This window comes from Schistosoma mansoni, chromosome 4 (assembly GCF_000237925.1).
Source record: "Schistosoma mansoni strain Puerto Rico chromosome 4, complete genome".
In the NCBI taxonomy this organism is placed as follows: Eukaryota; Metazoa; Platyhelminthes; class Trematoda; order Strigeidida; family Schistosomatidae; genus Schistosoma; species Schistosoma mansoni.
In genome coordinates, this window is record NC_031498.1 from 13,534,041 (window position 1) to 13,548,864 (window position 14,824).

General features: G+C 32.5%; 1 protein-coding gene across 1 annotated transcript in view; it reads left to right on the forward strand.

Moving 5' to 3' along the window:
* Smp_145510 (putative shoc2) overlaps nucleotides 1-14,219 on the forward strand; it is a 41,933-nt gene extending 27,714 nt beyond the window's left edge. Inside the window, exons 10-13 of the mRNA XM_018796889.1 lie at nucleotides 2,771-2,928; nucleotides 8,242-8,309; nucleotides 8,682-8,851; nucleotides 13,518-14,219. Coding sequence (XP_018651985.1) covers nucleotides 2,771-2,928; nucleotides 8,242-8,309; nucleotides 8,682-8,851; nucleotides 13,518-13,574 — 453 coding nt within the window. The 3' untranslated portion in view covers nucleotides 13,575-14,219. The remainder of the gene's footprint in view (nucleotides 1-2,770; nucleotides 2,929-8,241; nucleotides 8,310-8,681; nucleotides 8,852-13,517) is intronic.
* The last annotated feature ends 605 nt before the right edge of the window (nucleotides 14,220-14,824 follow it).

Genomic DNA, 14,824 nt, shown 5'->3' on the forward strand with positions numbered 1-14,824 from the left:
GCTCTCCAGTCTCTATGAAAAAATTTTGCAATAGTCAGTATAGATTGTGGCGAATACTGAAGTTCGTGAAGATCATAAATCGAGATAAACTAGATAACCACTGGAAACTTGAAGGCTTCAAACGGCCGTTACTCCATATTTCAGTCTTCTCATTAGTTTACTTCCAATACTCCGCAACCAAGAATCGAAGTCAGAACCCTCGGATTCGTGCGAAAGCACTTGACCTCTAGTCACTGGTCCGGGATCTGATGGTGTGCGAGTCTAACTTTAAACAATCCATAATGTTGCGCGACTATATTCCATTGTCCTTGGTTAGGGACCTTTGGTTACGCACTCCTGAGAGGAAGAAACGACCGTCAGGTGCTTGAAGGCTTGAAATGAATAGGAGTGACACGGGATCGAATCCGTCAGGGAGCACCAGTTCCCTCAAGATTACAGGTACACGTTGCTGACGAGTGCCAAATAGCATGAAACTCGGGTCCAAGGTTTCCTGTTGATTACCTCCAACCACCATCTTATCTCAATATAGTGCACGCAGTGTCGAGCTACCTAGACTAGTGGCCACATTGCAACTTGATCGATAGCATTCGATCATCATTTAAGAAGGACTTGACACGCATGACAGTGATCACCACCCAGTGATCAATCAATTGTGAGTCTTTCAATCTACTCAATAATACTCTGTTGAAGGAGTTTCCTGATACTGATAGTAATGTGATGCCTCTATAATTAACACACTTACTAAGATCTTTCTGTGGCATCTTTATGAAGTATCCCTGCTTTCAATCTGTCAGCACATAACAGAGACCCATTTTTAGTAACAGTGCTTCTTGGGACCCAGCGCCACCTTGGCTTTTAAAATTATTGCTTCTTTAATACCTTTACAGTTATTCTCCAAGGCGGTCTCGTCTTCTTTGGATAGATCCTGCATGGCTCGGAACGTTTAGCTGCGAGCTACCTTGAGTTTTTCGATCATGTTAGTATCTCGGAAGAAGGCTGTACCAAACCTCTGTAGTGCTATTTCTCCAGTTTTCCAGTACTTCTTTAGCTCTAGTCTCATCTTGGCCATAACCAAGTAGTGATTTGAAGGTATTTCGGCTCCTATCTTTTTTCATACTTCTTCCATAGATCTTCTGAAGATCTTATTGTTGCAAATATGGTCGATCTGTTTCTCTATAGTGTGATACAGTGAAACCCATGCAGCTTTGTGCATACATTTGTGAGGGAACATAGTGCCACTTATAACTATTTTGTCCAAACGATATAAATTTGTTATTCTCTGACCATTTTCGTTCCCTTCTCCTATTCCATGTCGTCGCATGATATCTTCATACCATGTGTCGTCCACTTCTATCTTGGCATTTAGGTCTCCCATCAGGATGGCCAGGTCCCTTTCTGGGCACTTATCCACGATTGCCTACTGCCACACATGAAACTGATCTTTAAGATCTTTGCTGTTATCATTGATAGGTGCGTGGCACTGATTAGCATTTATTGTGATCCCCTCCTTCTTTGTTTTCGAAGAATGCATTGACGATCCTGGATCCATGTGATTCCTATCTTAAGTGCTTTTCGTGCTTGTTTGGACAGCATTAGGCAACTGATTTCTTTTGCAAAGTATATTCTTCTTCATGACCAGAGTATAATAACATCTCTGCGGATGCTGATCTTTTTTCTCCATCGTGCGTCCAACGGGTTTCAATTATTTGAAGCTCCGCCGGGCTGTAATTTCTCTCATTTTTACAGCTACTTGAATGGTCCTACTGGTCTCCCACATTGTCCGAACTTTCCATGTACCTTTATAAATTGTTACTCTAATTGTCAGAAGGGGCATCGACCTCATGACTTCCGAAGCATCTTGGCTTTCACTATGAATCGTTATAATTCTTCTAAATGAAGATCCTTAAACTCTCAGGGCAGAGTTTAAATGGTCTAAATCGACTTTTTCCGTTAGCATTTTTTAGCAAGGTCAGTTTCCACGGGTTTGGATTGGGAACTTCTTGTTCAACCCTTCTTCTCCATCCGGGCATGGGACTGGTAGCAACCGTAGAAGGGCTCCGGTTGGGGTTAAAACATGTAGTAAATAAATACATTGTATAACAATCAGATTAAGAAAACAACAGTTAACACAAATTATAAAGAAATATAGAGCTGAGCCTTCTATTCATTTAATGAAAAGACAATATGAGGCCAATTCGTTACGATGGATTACTTATGTATACTGTAAATATCACTTTCTCATCAAAATAGAATAAGATTCATTCACTGTCACTAATTTTTTATATAGTCATGTGATGATTACGGAACTTTATGACTAAGTAAATAAAAATAACAAGCAGGTAGGTAAGCATCGAATTTTTTCAATTTCACACGGGCTTATGATTAAAACATTGGTAATACATTGTAATTTTATTATTTACATATGTAACTACTCTTACGTCAATCATTTGAATAAAGCAACCTATACGTAACTCATCAATAAACCATATGCTTAAAAATTCAATTTTTGGTCAGCTTGTTTTTATCTAAGTTCAACTGCAATTTGTACCGTCGATTAACATTGAAATAAACATGATGGTCCGAATGTTATTTTTTCCGGTTTGCAGTACACAATGGAATAGCATTATTTTATATGATATACAAATGTTATCTGAATTTATGTCTGACATAATTTACATAATTTAAATATATTCCAATAATTTGATAATCATTCCCGTATACATTTAACACAGTACAAACACGGTTATTTACGTTTTATTCCATCGATCAGGGATTACCGAATAGAATTGGTGAATTGGTTAGATTAGTACAATTAGAATTAGAATCCAATCAAATTACATCAATCCCTTTAAATATTGGACAACTATGTCAATTACAAACACTCAATTTAGATGTAAACAAGTTATCCAGACTTCCATCAACTATTGGGTGAGTTATCAATATAAACTTTTGATGAATTTGTCTTGTTTTCATAACTTCACTTTGTTCGTCTATGAAATATGAACACATATAAGGGAACTTAATATGTGACTTATCTTTTCTCAACACATTCACAGATTCTAAAGTTTAAAGATATAAATGAAAGCTTAATTTGATCTACAGTTTGAATAACTTGTTTCATACCCGAAGTTATTCTTGTCTAGATTGCAAAAATGAAGGTAACTTTACTGTAAATTAATGATTCTTAAAGTTATTCCTTGATTTATGACTTTGATGGAAATCTGAAATTTTCTGTATGGCTTAATGAAGATTGTTGAAATTCATTGAAATAACAAACTGATTTAAGTTACACTGATTAAACTTAGATTGCTTCGTATTCCCTAAAATTTATTGAAATAATCATTGAATTTCACTTACCTGGGAAACATCATCAATGGACAATGGAGGATCGGATGCAGATGTAAAGACAAGAATTGGAAAAGCAAGGATAGAATTCTCACTGTTGAAAAACATATTGGACTCAAAACAACTATCTGTAAGTCAACATCAAAGTCACAAACTTCAATACGAACGTCAAGACAATTCTACTGTACGCAGCTGAAACGTGGAGAACTACCACAACCATCATCGAAACTGTACAGGTATTTATAAACCATTGTCTAACTAAGATACTGAATATCTGTTGACCGTATACTATCAGCAACAGCCTACTGTGGGAGAGAACGTAGCAGAAAAAAAGACGCTGGAGATGGGTGGGATATACATTGCAGAAATCATTAAACTGCATCACGAAGTAAGCCCTAACTTGGAACTCTGAAGTCACGGGGAGAAGAAGAAGACCAGAGGACACACTGTGTTGGGAATCAAAGTAGACATCAAAAGAATAACTAGTACATGGGAACAACCTGAAATGAGAGCCCAGGACAGAGTCGGTTGGAGGGTCTACGCTCCTTCGCGAAGGATAAAAGACTTAAGTAAGTAAATAAGTCATTGAATTATTTACAAATAACCAGGGTAACAAGCTACGACCAACTACACAATGAATCAAGTTTCATTTGCGAATATTAATAATCTTAGTAGATTTATAATCAATCAGACATCTAAATATGAATCCACTGTAGAATATTTACTGTTGGAGAAATTTTGCTTCTTATCTGTTAGGTTATATTTTGAATTTTATAGTTCAATAATTCCGTTTGTTTTTCCTATATACTTGACTTTAAAATATGTTTCGGATATATTGAGGAGGTATGATATAATTCACCTACTAGAGCTGAAGTAGATGAACCGGGATCGTTTTTTTGCTTTTTCCATATTGAGATGTTCAAGTAAATTACATAATTTTACTTTCAATTATTTTTCTGGTGAATATATATCAATAATTGATCAAAAGGGTTAACTTTTACTTGAGTTGTCTACCTTCAGAAGAGTTATCAATGACATATACTAACTTCTAAAGCATACAATAAAAATTGTTTACATAAGAACTTTCGTCTAAATTAGAGCGAATAGTTTCACAGTATTTGGGCGTCGAGTTGATGTAAGACTTTAAATAGGAATAATATTATTTACTTATTATTTATTTATGTATAGTTAATGGTTACAAAATTATTCTCAGAAATGTTCAAGACTTTGCTATTACTTTTTTTTTCAAGTCTCATTCCTAGTTTAATTGACCTACAGCTTTGTTGAATAATATTTCCAAATGTTGAAAATTGACAATTTAGAATTAATATTCTATTATAATACTCAACAGAGTAAATTTCCTTCTATCAATATTATATTGTTTCATGTATCTGATAAGTCTTGCTATGTGAATGCTATACTCAGATCCTAAGCTAGTCTCGTAAACGCCAAGCTAGAAATACACAGTGACTTTAACATAAGAGAAAAGGCGCAAAATATGCGAGAAGCACTTTACTCCAAAGGTTCATTCATGTACAGAAAATATAGGGTTTTTATAATACTCTAGGAGTCTTTGAGTTTTCCTGAAAATTCTAGAATACTACTAAACATAGTAGCAGTGTAGTAATCAGTCAATCAGAACCTCTACATATGACTTTTCATTTTCGCGATATTTCTAACAAAACTTCTAATCAAACGCTGATTGAATAAAATGCTTCTTAATGTTTCCTGAACCTTTCTTGTCTATTGCGAGAAATCTTCTGGATCACCCCAATAGTATCACTTCTAAACTAACTAATATCTCAATGTTTTTTTGATTAGTTAATCGATCAGTCATTTACTTTTTTCTATTTGATCCCAAATAGATGAAGTTTTTTTCTTTTGTAAACTAAAATTTAAATTATTTTTTCAACTATTTAATTGTCATTGTTAGGATAGTTTATTCAATTTGTATTAGTTTATTTCTAATAATCAATAAATAAAACGGAAATATATTTAATTGTATTAAAATTCCAAAATTTGTAATTTAAATTATGTATTTAAGTTATTGTATTTTCAGGAATTGACATCTAAATGATGTACATTCTTTTCGATGTATATAGTCAATAATGTACATCATTTATATGTCCATTCCTGAACTGCTAACAACTAATTAGTGATCATTCAATATTTGTCGTCAGGATCGATCACGAAGTAAGAAACGGAAACTTATTGCATTTTATATTATTTGTTTTAATAAACATTCATTTATTTATGATAAGTATGCAAATGTATTTAAACTATTGTTTCCTTTCATTGTATACAAAACTGTTAAACATCTGTTGTAATATGTTAAAATTAAAATTTTTTTCTTATCTTATTCGCTAATTCATGTTGTTGTTTTGTTTTTTGCTTTTTAAGTAAAATAATAGTAGTGGTATATACATTGAGTTTTGTACTGAAAAGATTTTAAAGTGTCTAGCTACCTTTATAACAATTAAATTCTATAACTTTTTTATAGAACTTCTGCTTTACACTATGAAGTTGGCAGAATTTAATGAGTGCACTTTCATGTTATACAAATTTTTCAGATAATAAATGAATCTATTATGAGCTCATTATCTATTAGGTTTCTAGAAGTATTAGGTCGAAAAGATATGACTTTTAGAGTTACAAACGTAAGGAGTGAGATAATAATTAACTATAAAAGAATAGTGTTATATTTAAAGTTAACTAACGCTAGTGATATTAAACTATGGATATCTAATTTATGACTTACAGTTACCCTAGACAACAAATGACGTCATAGTTTAGGGTCCAATCCCGTTAGGACTGAGATAACTTAAACTAGAGCAAAATAGCTCTTTATCTTTTTTTCGTTCTTATCGGTTATTTGGCTGGTGTTATTTTTTGCTGGAAATTGCCCCAGTAGGGAAAACCGATCAAAATTGAGATAGTTTTTATCGAGTTACCCATTAAAAGTTTTGAAAATTTCAGAAAACTCAGAATATGGTCCATTTGCCAGTTTAGGGATCTGGAGATTGTTGAATTGGGTTAAGATCATAAACCCAACTAATTTAGACAACCACTGGAAATTCTTGAGCACCTAATTACTGTAACTTCCTAATGTGGGATTTCTCATCAGTTAATATTCAATACTCTATAACCTGGAATCGAACCCGGAACCTATGAGTTCTCATGAAAATGCCTAATATTTAAATCAATGCATCGAATGTCTTGAGTTCGGCTCTCGGTTGTGAAGTCGATGATGTGCACTCTTGAACAGTTGTACGCTAGGACGTAGTAGCTATTCAATATCTTCAGGCTCTCAATAGTTGTCTAATTTGGATCAGTTCGTGATCTCAATGGCCTTTTTTATATATATATATATATATATATATATATATATACAACAATTACAAGCATAGAAAAATATGCAAATTGTATTATCTTTTGTTTATGATAGTTTACTTAATTTAATTTACCTAAACACATCAATAATAAATTATTTAAGGAAATATATTCTGTGCCGAGTTACGAAACTGTTATAGTATCTTACTGAATAAAAAGTTGCATTTTACTATTTATGTTCTGTTGAGTATCTCAATAAAAATTAGTTACATTTTCTATTTTTCTGTAAAAACATGTATAATTAGTACTAATTTGTAAACAGTGAGACAGAAATTCTGTCAACTTACTATGTTAAAACATTTTCGTCAATTAATTAATTATTAATCAAAAAGATAAAGTGTAGGGACAATTATTCTTCTTCGTTTAATTGTCTGTTGCGAGTAAAAAGGTATGCCTATGTGAGTTCATCTTGAAAACGTCACTTGATCAGAGGTCGACTGAACAAAATGATTAAATGGATCTAACGGAAGCTTGAAGTTAGTAAAATTTGTGAAGACAATAAAATAAAGAGACCACCAGAATACATTGACTTTATCATTGTGGGATAATCAAATAGGTCACTGCTATATGATAACGTTGTGTAAAATGGCAACAGAAACTCTGCATTCATTACGGAGAACGAACATTACTACCAGTTTAACCTTTTCGTTAAACTATAATGAGTGTAGAGGTTACTCAGCTTTATTTACAAAATGTTTATATATATATATATATATATATATATATATCGACAATAAGTACAGAATGTACATCACCTTCCAGGCACAATCTGGTTGTTACAAATTGTGTACAAAATTTAGAACATAAAAGTACATTATTTGAAGTAACATATTTCATAAATTACTTGGACTGGGCATTAATGACGAAGATGTCAATAGTGTGCGGAATTTGATTTAGATAAAATGTATTATCAGGGGCAATAGCATTTTCGATTGCAACGTTGGTATCAAAGCACACGCAATAAAAGTCATCAATCTTATAAGCAAAGAGTTATTTGTGATAATTAGTGCAAGAACATAAGTACGCTGCGAAAGTCAAATCATTACCACTTTTTACCATGTCATATAAGACTCTTTAGTTGGAACCCGGTATTTCCTTAGTTTAGGAACTGAGGTGTAATGCATGCGAATAAATGGTATAGCGAAGCACGATTTCAATCTCTCTGACGCCGGACTGGAATTAGCATCGTTTTATGTCAACGTTCATTTTGGAAAGCACTCAAATATAAGCAAGAATTCTGTTGGTTTGCTTATGTTAGCGGTTTGAAGTTGATCTGTTGTTCATTCGTTTCACTCTCTTCAAATTAAGAATGAACTGTATTTGCACAACATCTTCCCTAATATATACCGATTAATTACGTACAAAGCCTAGTAAGTCATAAAATTCACTACCAGGAATATCTTAAGTACCACTTAATTAAGCACTTTTAATCAATTTAATAGCCTTATCATTTCATTCTTTCCCACTTTTATAGTTTATTTAATGTGTGTTTTTTCGATTTTTAAGAAATCTGAACAATTTAAAGAAACTAAGAGTGAAAGAGAATCTGCTTCAACGTTTACCACCTGAAATCGGTAAGTAATAAACTTATGTCAACTGGAAAATTTTATTAACACAAACTAAAAGTCATGTGAGCAATAATGGTAAAAATAAGAATGTTGTTTCAAGGGCTAACACTTCCTGAATACTGGAGCTGGAAAATATCATTTTGGTGGTATTTATCTCCATAAATTCGTCAGCCACATTATTTTCAAACGATTTCGCCAAACCGAATGCTTACAAATGATGCGAAAATTGTACACTACTTATGATCTGTTAAGTAGTTAAAGTATAACTGAAATAAAGATTCGTAGTGCATGAGAATCTGTCTGTATGTTGTGCAGTGTTATTTCATCTTCGATCCCACTTATTTCTTTTCCACATTATCTGTTCTAATCACTTTTCAGGTAAACTGGAGAATTTAACACATTTGTATTTATCAAATAATAAGCCATTAGATTTGCTTCCTATCGAATTAGGAATGCTGTCTTCTCTACGATTTCTGGGTATTGATGGTTGTAGTCTTAGACAGATGCCTGTTGATATAACAAAAAATGGATCAGCCTCTGTCATTAAGGTGGGTAATTCTCTATTCAGTTCATTAACTCTAGTGGTTGTTTTTTACTTGTTTCTTCATTGAGAAACACAATTTTTGCTACAGATTAGATATTTTATGTTTGAAAGAATTGTTTGTGATGAATCTAAAGCTGGTAAGCAATTGTTACATTCATCGTTACCTGTTGTCAGATGACACAAACTTTTGCTTGAGATGAATTTTTTGTTATTTAGTTGTTGTATAAAATATTACTTGTTTTGTTTTTGTGTTAAGTATTTCCAATATAATAACTTACAATAAAATATCTCGAGCGTGAATAAACACTGAAAGAAAAGACAGAACTTGTTTATGATTTTACAGAATCGTTGGTCTAGAATGTTTGTTTTTTTCAATATTAGGAAGTTACAGAATCTATTAAATACTTAAAGTTCTCATTATGAATTGATGAAGTCGAGTAGGGATTTCCTAGTTTTTGACCAATTTTTGAGTTCTTGTACGTTTCGTAGCCTTTAGAAGTGACTTTTTTGAGAGTTTAGAAAATTCACTGTGAGACCTCTCACTAATATTAAAAGCTAATCTGTACACATAAGATACACTTGTTCTGATGCTTCAAACCATAGTTTGTAGAGAACGTGGTTTTTTGTGCCTCTTTCCTTGACTTCCATGAACAAGTTACCAATCAATTAGAACTAATAACATGGATAGAATTGGTAAAGTACGTGAAGCACTTTGCTTATTATGAAAGTTTCATCAGCCTTAACGAGTTGGTTACTAATAAAGTATCGGCATGAATTCGTAAAGTTCAATCATCCTTTCACAAGTTTTGTCGCTTGCGGCGTAGGCAAGATGCCTGTTTGATAACCAAAGATAGTGTATATCAATCAATAATCCCCACTATATTACTTCATGTATTTGATGGAGTTTTGGCGCGACCAAACCATCCAGCTCAGAGAACAAAATACCATCAAAATCATGCATCTGAGCTACAAATCTTCTTCATCATTTTGAAATCATATGAGTGTAATACTTTATGTCTGTGAAACACAGTCCTTGAAAGTGGAAGAGATGCTTACACTGTATGTTTTTGATCATAAATGTTTTCGAAGCATTGTTTGCTTTTCGTCTAACGATTGAGTTAGTAGTGTTAAAGTTATACATCAGGAACTTGGATATCCACTTTGATATTAACGGAATTTGTCGTCAGAATATTCATGATGAAAGTTGGATACATATTTCGTCTACATCATTAACGATTCCATTATAATGAATTCAGACAATGGGCACTAAGTTATGAATCCTCATCTATTGAGGTTGGTAGGATATATGCTGCTACCACCTACCTCGATAGTTGCTATTTTCTGGTTTAGGAATAAGTCCGAAAAAAGCTAGGATCAGTCAATCCAGGATATTGTATTAGTCTATGTAGTCATTGACTGTCGATCTGGACCATGTTGGTAGATGTAGAGTATCTGATTGGGATCCATACGATAATGACCATTATTGTCTGAAGACTTTAAGTGACATTGCTTTTAATCGTTCACAACGGTGCAGATGCATTCCTTCTTCTTATTTTTCCCTCAAGCCTGATTTTCAGCATTCAGTATTGCATACCTTTTCATTATGCCTTTTCAAACAAGATTTCTTATTACTCAGTCTTTTCCATTTTCGTTTCTACTGCATTTTTTCAATGTCTCTTTCCATTCATCTTACTACGCTAATTTAGTACAGTAACTTGGGCCAATACAGATCTATCCCAGTCTCTACATTGATAATTACTGATTGACCTAACTAAGCTATAATGTTGTATGTACAGTTTTGATAATGGACTATTAATAATAAAAGTAAACCAGTATTCTTTGTAGACTGTTAAGTATAGAGTATCTGTATATTTTTGTGTTACACTATAAACGATAGATGTAGTAACAAACATCACATAAATCTCGTTTTTTTATTCAAAACTTCGAAAATGTTTTGTATCTTTTACTTGGTTATTGAACCGTCTAATTTTCGTTCTCCTTAAATAAACTTGTAAATAACTGATCTTTATATTGATTTCTTTTAAGTGAACTGGTTGATATATGTTCTATTAAAGTGATAAATAAATATATTAACTTTCTAAAATACTTATTTTACCAACAATCATCAATCATTGATCTGGAACTATAGTGATTCACGTGGGTTTTTTTAACTTTTGGACAGACAAATTATGATCTTTTTGAGTTGTTATTTGCATATATATTTGTCTTTGTCAACTATTCACTTATGATCTTGATGGTCCTTATATGTAGCTACGCCAATTGATCACTTAATTTATTAGTTACCTAACTTTAGCTTCCTTTTTCCTGTTTAACCATTAATTCTGATTCATACTTATTCAGATTGAATAGGAATAAAAAAAACCTTTTTCTGCACTTCATATCTAATTGTTTGCATGAAATATAGATTGTGTCGAACGTATGTATCCGAAACACTCGTTTTGGTCTATAGTGGCTGGTACTATGTCAAGTCGAGATAGGCTATTCTAGCTTTTGGACAGATCAGTTTATTTATTCCTCTCAAGCCTTATGTTGACCTTATCAATTATTCTCTTGTTAACTCTAACTGCTTACGTACGATCGTATGTGTGTTAATTGCTTGTCCTATTCATTACGTGTCCATAACTTATTTTTATCTGGATATAAATATTGAGTCATGCTTGATGAAATCGAGTTGGCTCTTTCGCCTTTCCGATGCGCGTCACTTTGTTTCGCTGGCTATTTATCATGGTCAACGACTGTATGAAATATACGTATTCGAAATTCATTCTGGTGCTTGGTTTATTTAATTCCTCTATTCCCTAACGCGATTTAATTTGATAATTACATACGAGGGTAGCCGTAATTTATATTTCCATAACAATCATCATACGATTTAAATGGAGTTAGATAGAGGGTCACTGAAAGTTTACAAAATATGAACGAACAGAATTTAGATATATATGTTTCATTATTATCATTATTGTCCGACCATAACCGATTCAAATGATCACCTAAAAATCTTCACGGTAAATAATATCACAGTGTTTTGTTTCTGTGCTTGTATTTTTTTCCACATTTTTTCTATATTCATATTTATTTTATAGTATTTAATAGTTTATCGTTTATAAATAAATATATATTTGTAATATCCCAATGAGTAGAAAAGTTAGATTTTCTGACGTCTCACGACTCAGTCTAAGCCACTTCTTCAGAGAATAAATAACCAAATTAACATTAATCCAAGTTTAATTAGTACAACGGAACAACACGAATATTAGGTGGTCAATCAAAAACAGGTCTGAATAAGTCAATGTCATGTCATTTCATTTCGGTCAAGGTGATTCATAAGCGACTTGTATGTAATTTTGTGTGTATGTGTGCACTGTAAATGATGAAAATGTGTGACCTTTATAATGACAAATGATGGAGTTTGATTTGTAATGTAATGGTGTGAAATTGTAAATAATATCAGACTAGGTGACTAGGATAGATAGTCCAAATGGGGTGTATGGTAAGGCCTTCCTTTCTATTGAGAGCAGTAGGATTAAGCATTATATGGAACGCTTCAGCTACTCTCCTTTCTTTGTAATTGGAAAAATCTTTCTGTGGTATTTTTATATTTTTGTAACCAATTTGATGATTAAATAGGAATAATATATATTTGTAAAATCTCAGAGAATGAATTTGTAGTAAATCCAACGTTTCGCCTGGCAATCTATTCCAAGCTTTTTCAAGGAATTATAATCAAACATCAAAATTATCGAATACAAATAGGTACATGGTTCTTCGTTTCATTGTACACTGAATAGGTCATCCAATCAACGCTAACAATGTCTGAACTAGGTATGTGTATTAGTGTGTAAGAGATGTGTGATGTGAAATTTGATGATTGTTGAAAATGGCGTGAACTGCTATTGCCCATTTAATTTGAAGTCTATCCGGTTCCACAGGGTTATTAGGAAGTTTCTTTGTGTATCTAATATGTTCTTTAGCGCGAGTCAAGATTTCGCGAGATCTCTCTCCAATACACTGAGTCACGAAACGTCAGAAAATCTAATTTTTCTACTCATTGGGATATTACAAATATATTATTTATTTATTTATAACAATCTACCCAATGCTCAATTTATTCAAAAATAGTTTGTCGTTTAGTTGTATACAATAACTCTTACTTCTGAAAACTAACTTATTAATACTTGATCGGTGATACATCGTATTTACATCAGTATAAATTTGGTTATTAAATTAATTCATAATTACTTCTCAATACTAAATATCTATGATTTGTTAAATTCTCGTGGATTGGTTGAAGTTAGACATTAACACCGTTGGATGCCGACTCAGTTATTTATCGGTTAAGGGCTCCGGCTCGAGACTGGTAGGTCCTGGGTTCGAATCTCGCGAGTGTGGGATCGTGGATGCGCACTGCTGAGGAGTCCCATAATAGGACGAGTTGACCGTCCAGTGCTTCCAGATTTTCGATGGTGGTCTAGCTTCAATTGACCCATGATTTCAACTATGAAAATTTTCATTTGTTTGTGTATTGCTTGTGAATAATTAATAATAATCAATAATAATAATCAATTAACTTTGTTTAAGAATTTTTTTACTCAACATGAGAACAATTAAAAATAAAATTTTATTGATTTTTTGAAAAAAATTTCTTTTAGTATCTACGCGATCTGTTGTGTATTCATAATCGAATTTGTCAAACTCCTGTCACATAAATAACTTCAAATATTATTGAAAATCAAGAAATCATATGTATGTTACCAACTGATTCTATTGTAAATGTATTTTTTTTCCCTAATTATATATTTTTCTGTTTCTAACCAATCATGTTGATGATGATGAGATGAATATTTTTTTCTTTTTTTGAATTCATAATTTTTTTCTTTTTTTATTAATTAAAATCGATCATTTTGTTTAAAAAAGAAAATCAATCTTCAGTAAAATATTTTTTTCGTTTTTATCACACTTATTCATGATTTGTTGTCATAGTTATTTTAGTAATACATTAAAGATAGTCAGTCTGTAATGTTTTCCTTTTTTATTTTCAATGACAATTACATAAATTACTGATATTTATATCAGTAGTTTCTTATTATTTCTTACAATTATAGTATAATGATATGATTATTTCATTGAAAATTTTTATTTTTATTTTTTGCTACCTAAGCCATGTAGATTAATTATTTATTTTCAAGTATTCTTTTCATCAATTTAAGACATGTTTTGTTTTCATTGTTATTTTCAAATTTCATCTTTGTTAAATCTAGTGAAACGTATCGGGAAGTTATTACAATTTCAGTTTTTCTTATTTGCTTGTAATTGATTATATTCATTCTATAAATACAACAAGTGATGGAGTTGGGTTTTTGAAAAACTGCTGTATATATGTCATTGATAAGATATAATTTGGTAATATAATAAGTAGCATCACAAATAATATAAAGGGCTTTGTTTTGGGTGGATGATTTATTATTTGTATTATTAAGTTATACTTACTTACTTACTTACGCCTGTTACCCCTCGTCGAGGAGCATAGGCCGCTCACCAGCATTCTCCATCCAACTCTGTCCTGAGCCTTCCTTTCCAGTTCTTTCCAGTTGCTATTCAGCCTTTTCATATCGGCTTCTATTTCCCGGCGTAGTGAGTTCTTTGACCTTCCTCTTTTCCGCTTCCCTTCAGGATTCCAAGTTAGGGATTGAGTCGTGATGCACATTAGTGATTTCCTTAATGTATGTCCGATCCACTTCCAACGTCTTTTCCTAATTTCCTCTTCAGCTGGAATCTGGTTTGTCCTCTCCCATAAAACGCTGTTTCTGATAGTATCCGGCCAATGGATGTTGAGTATTTTGCGTAAACAACTGTTTATAAATACTTCTACCTTCCTGATGATGGCCGTAGTAGTTCTCCACGTTTCAGCTCCATACAGTAGGACTGTCTTGACGTTCGTATTAAAGATTCTGACCTT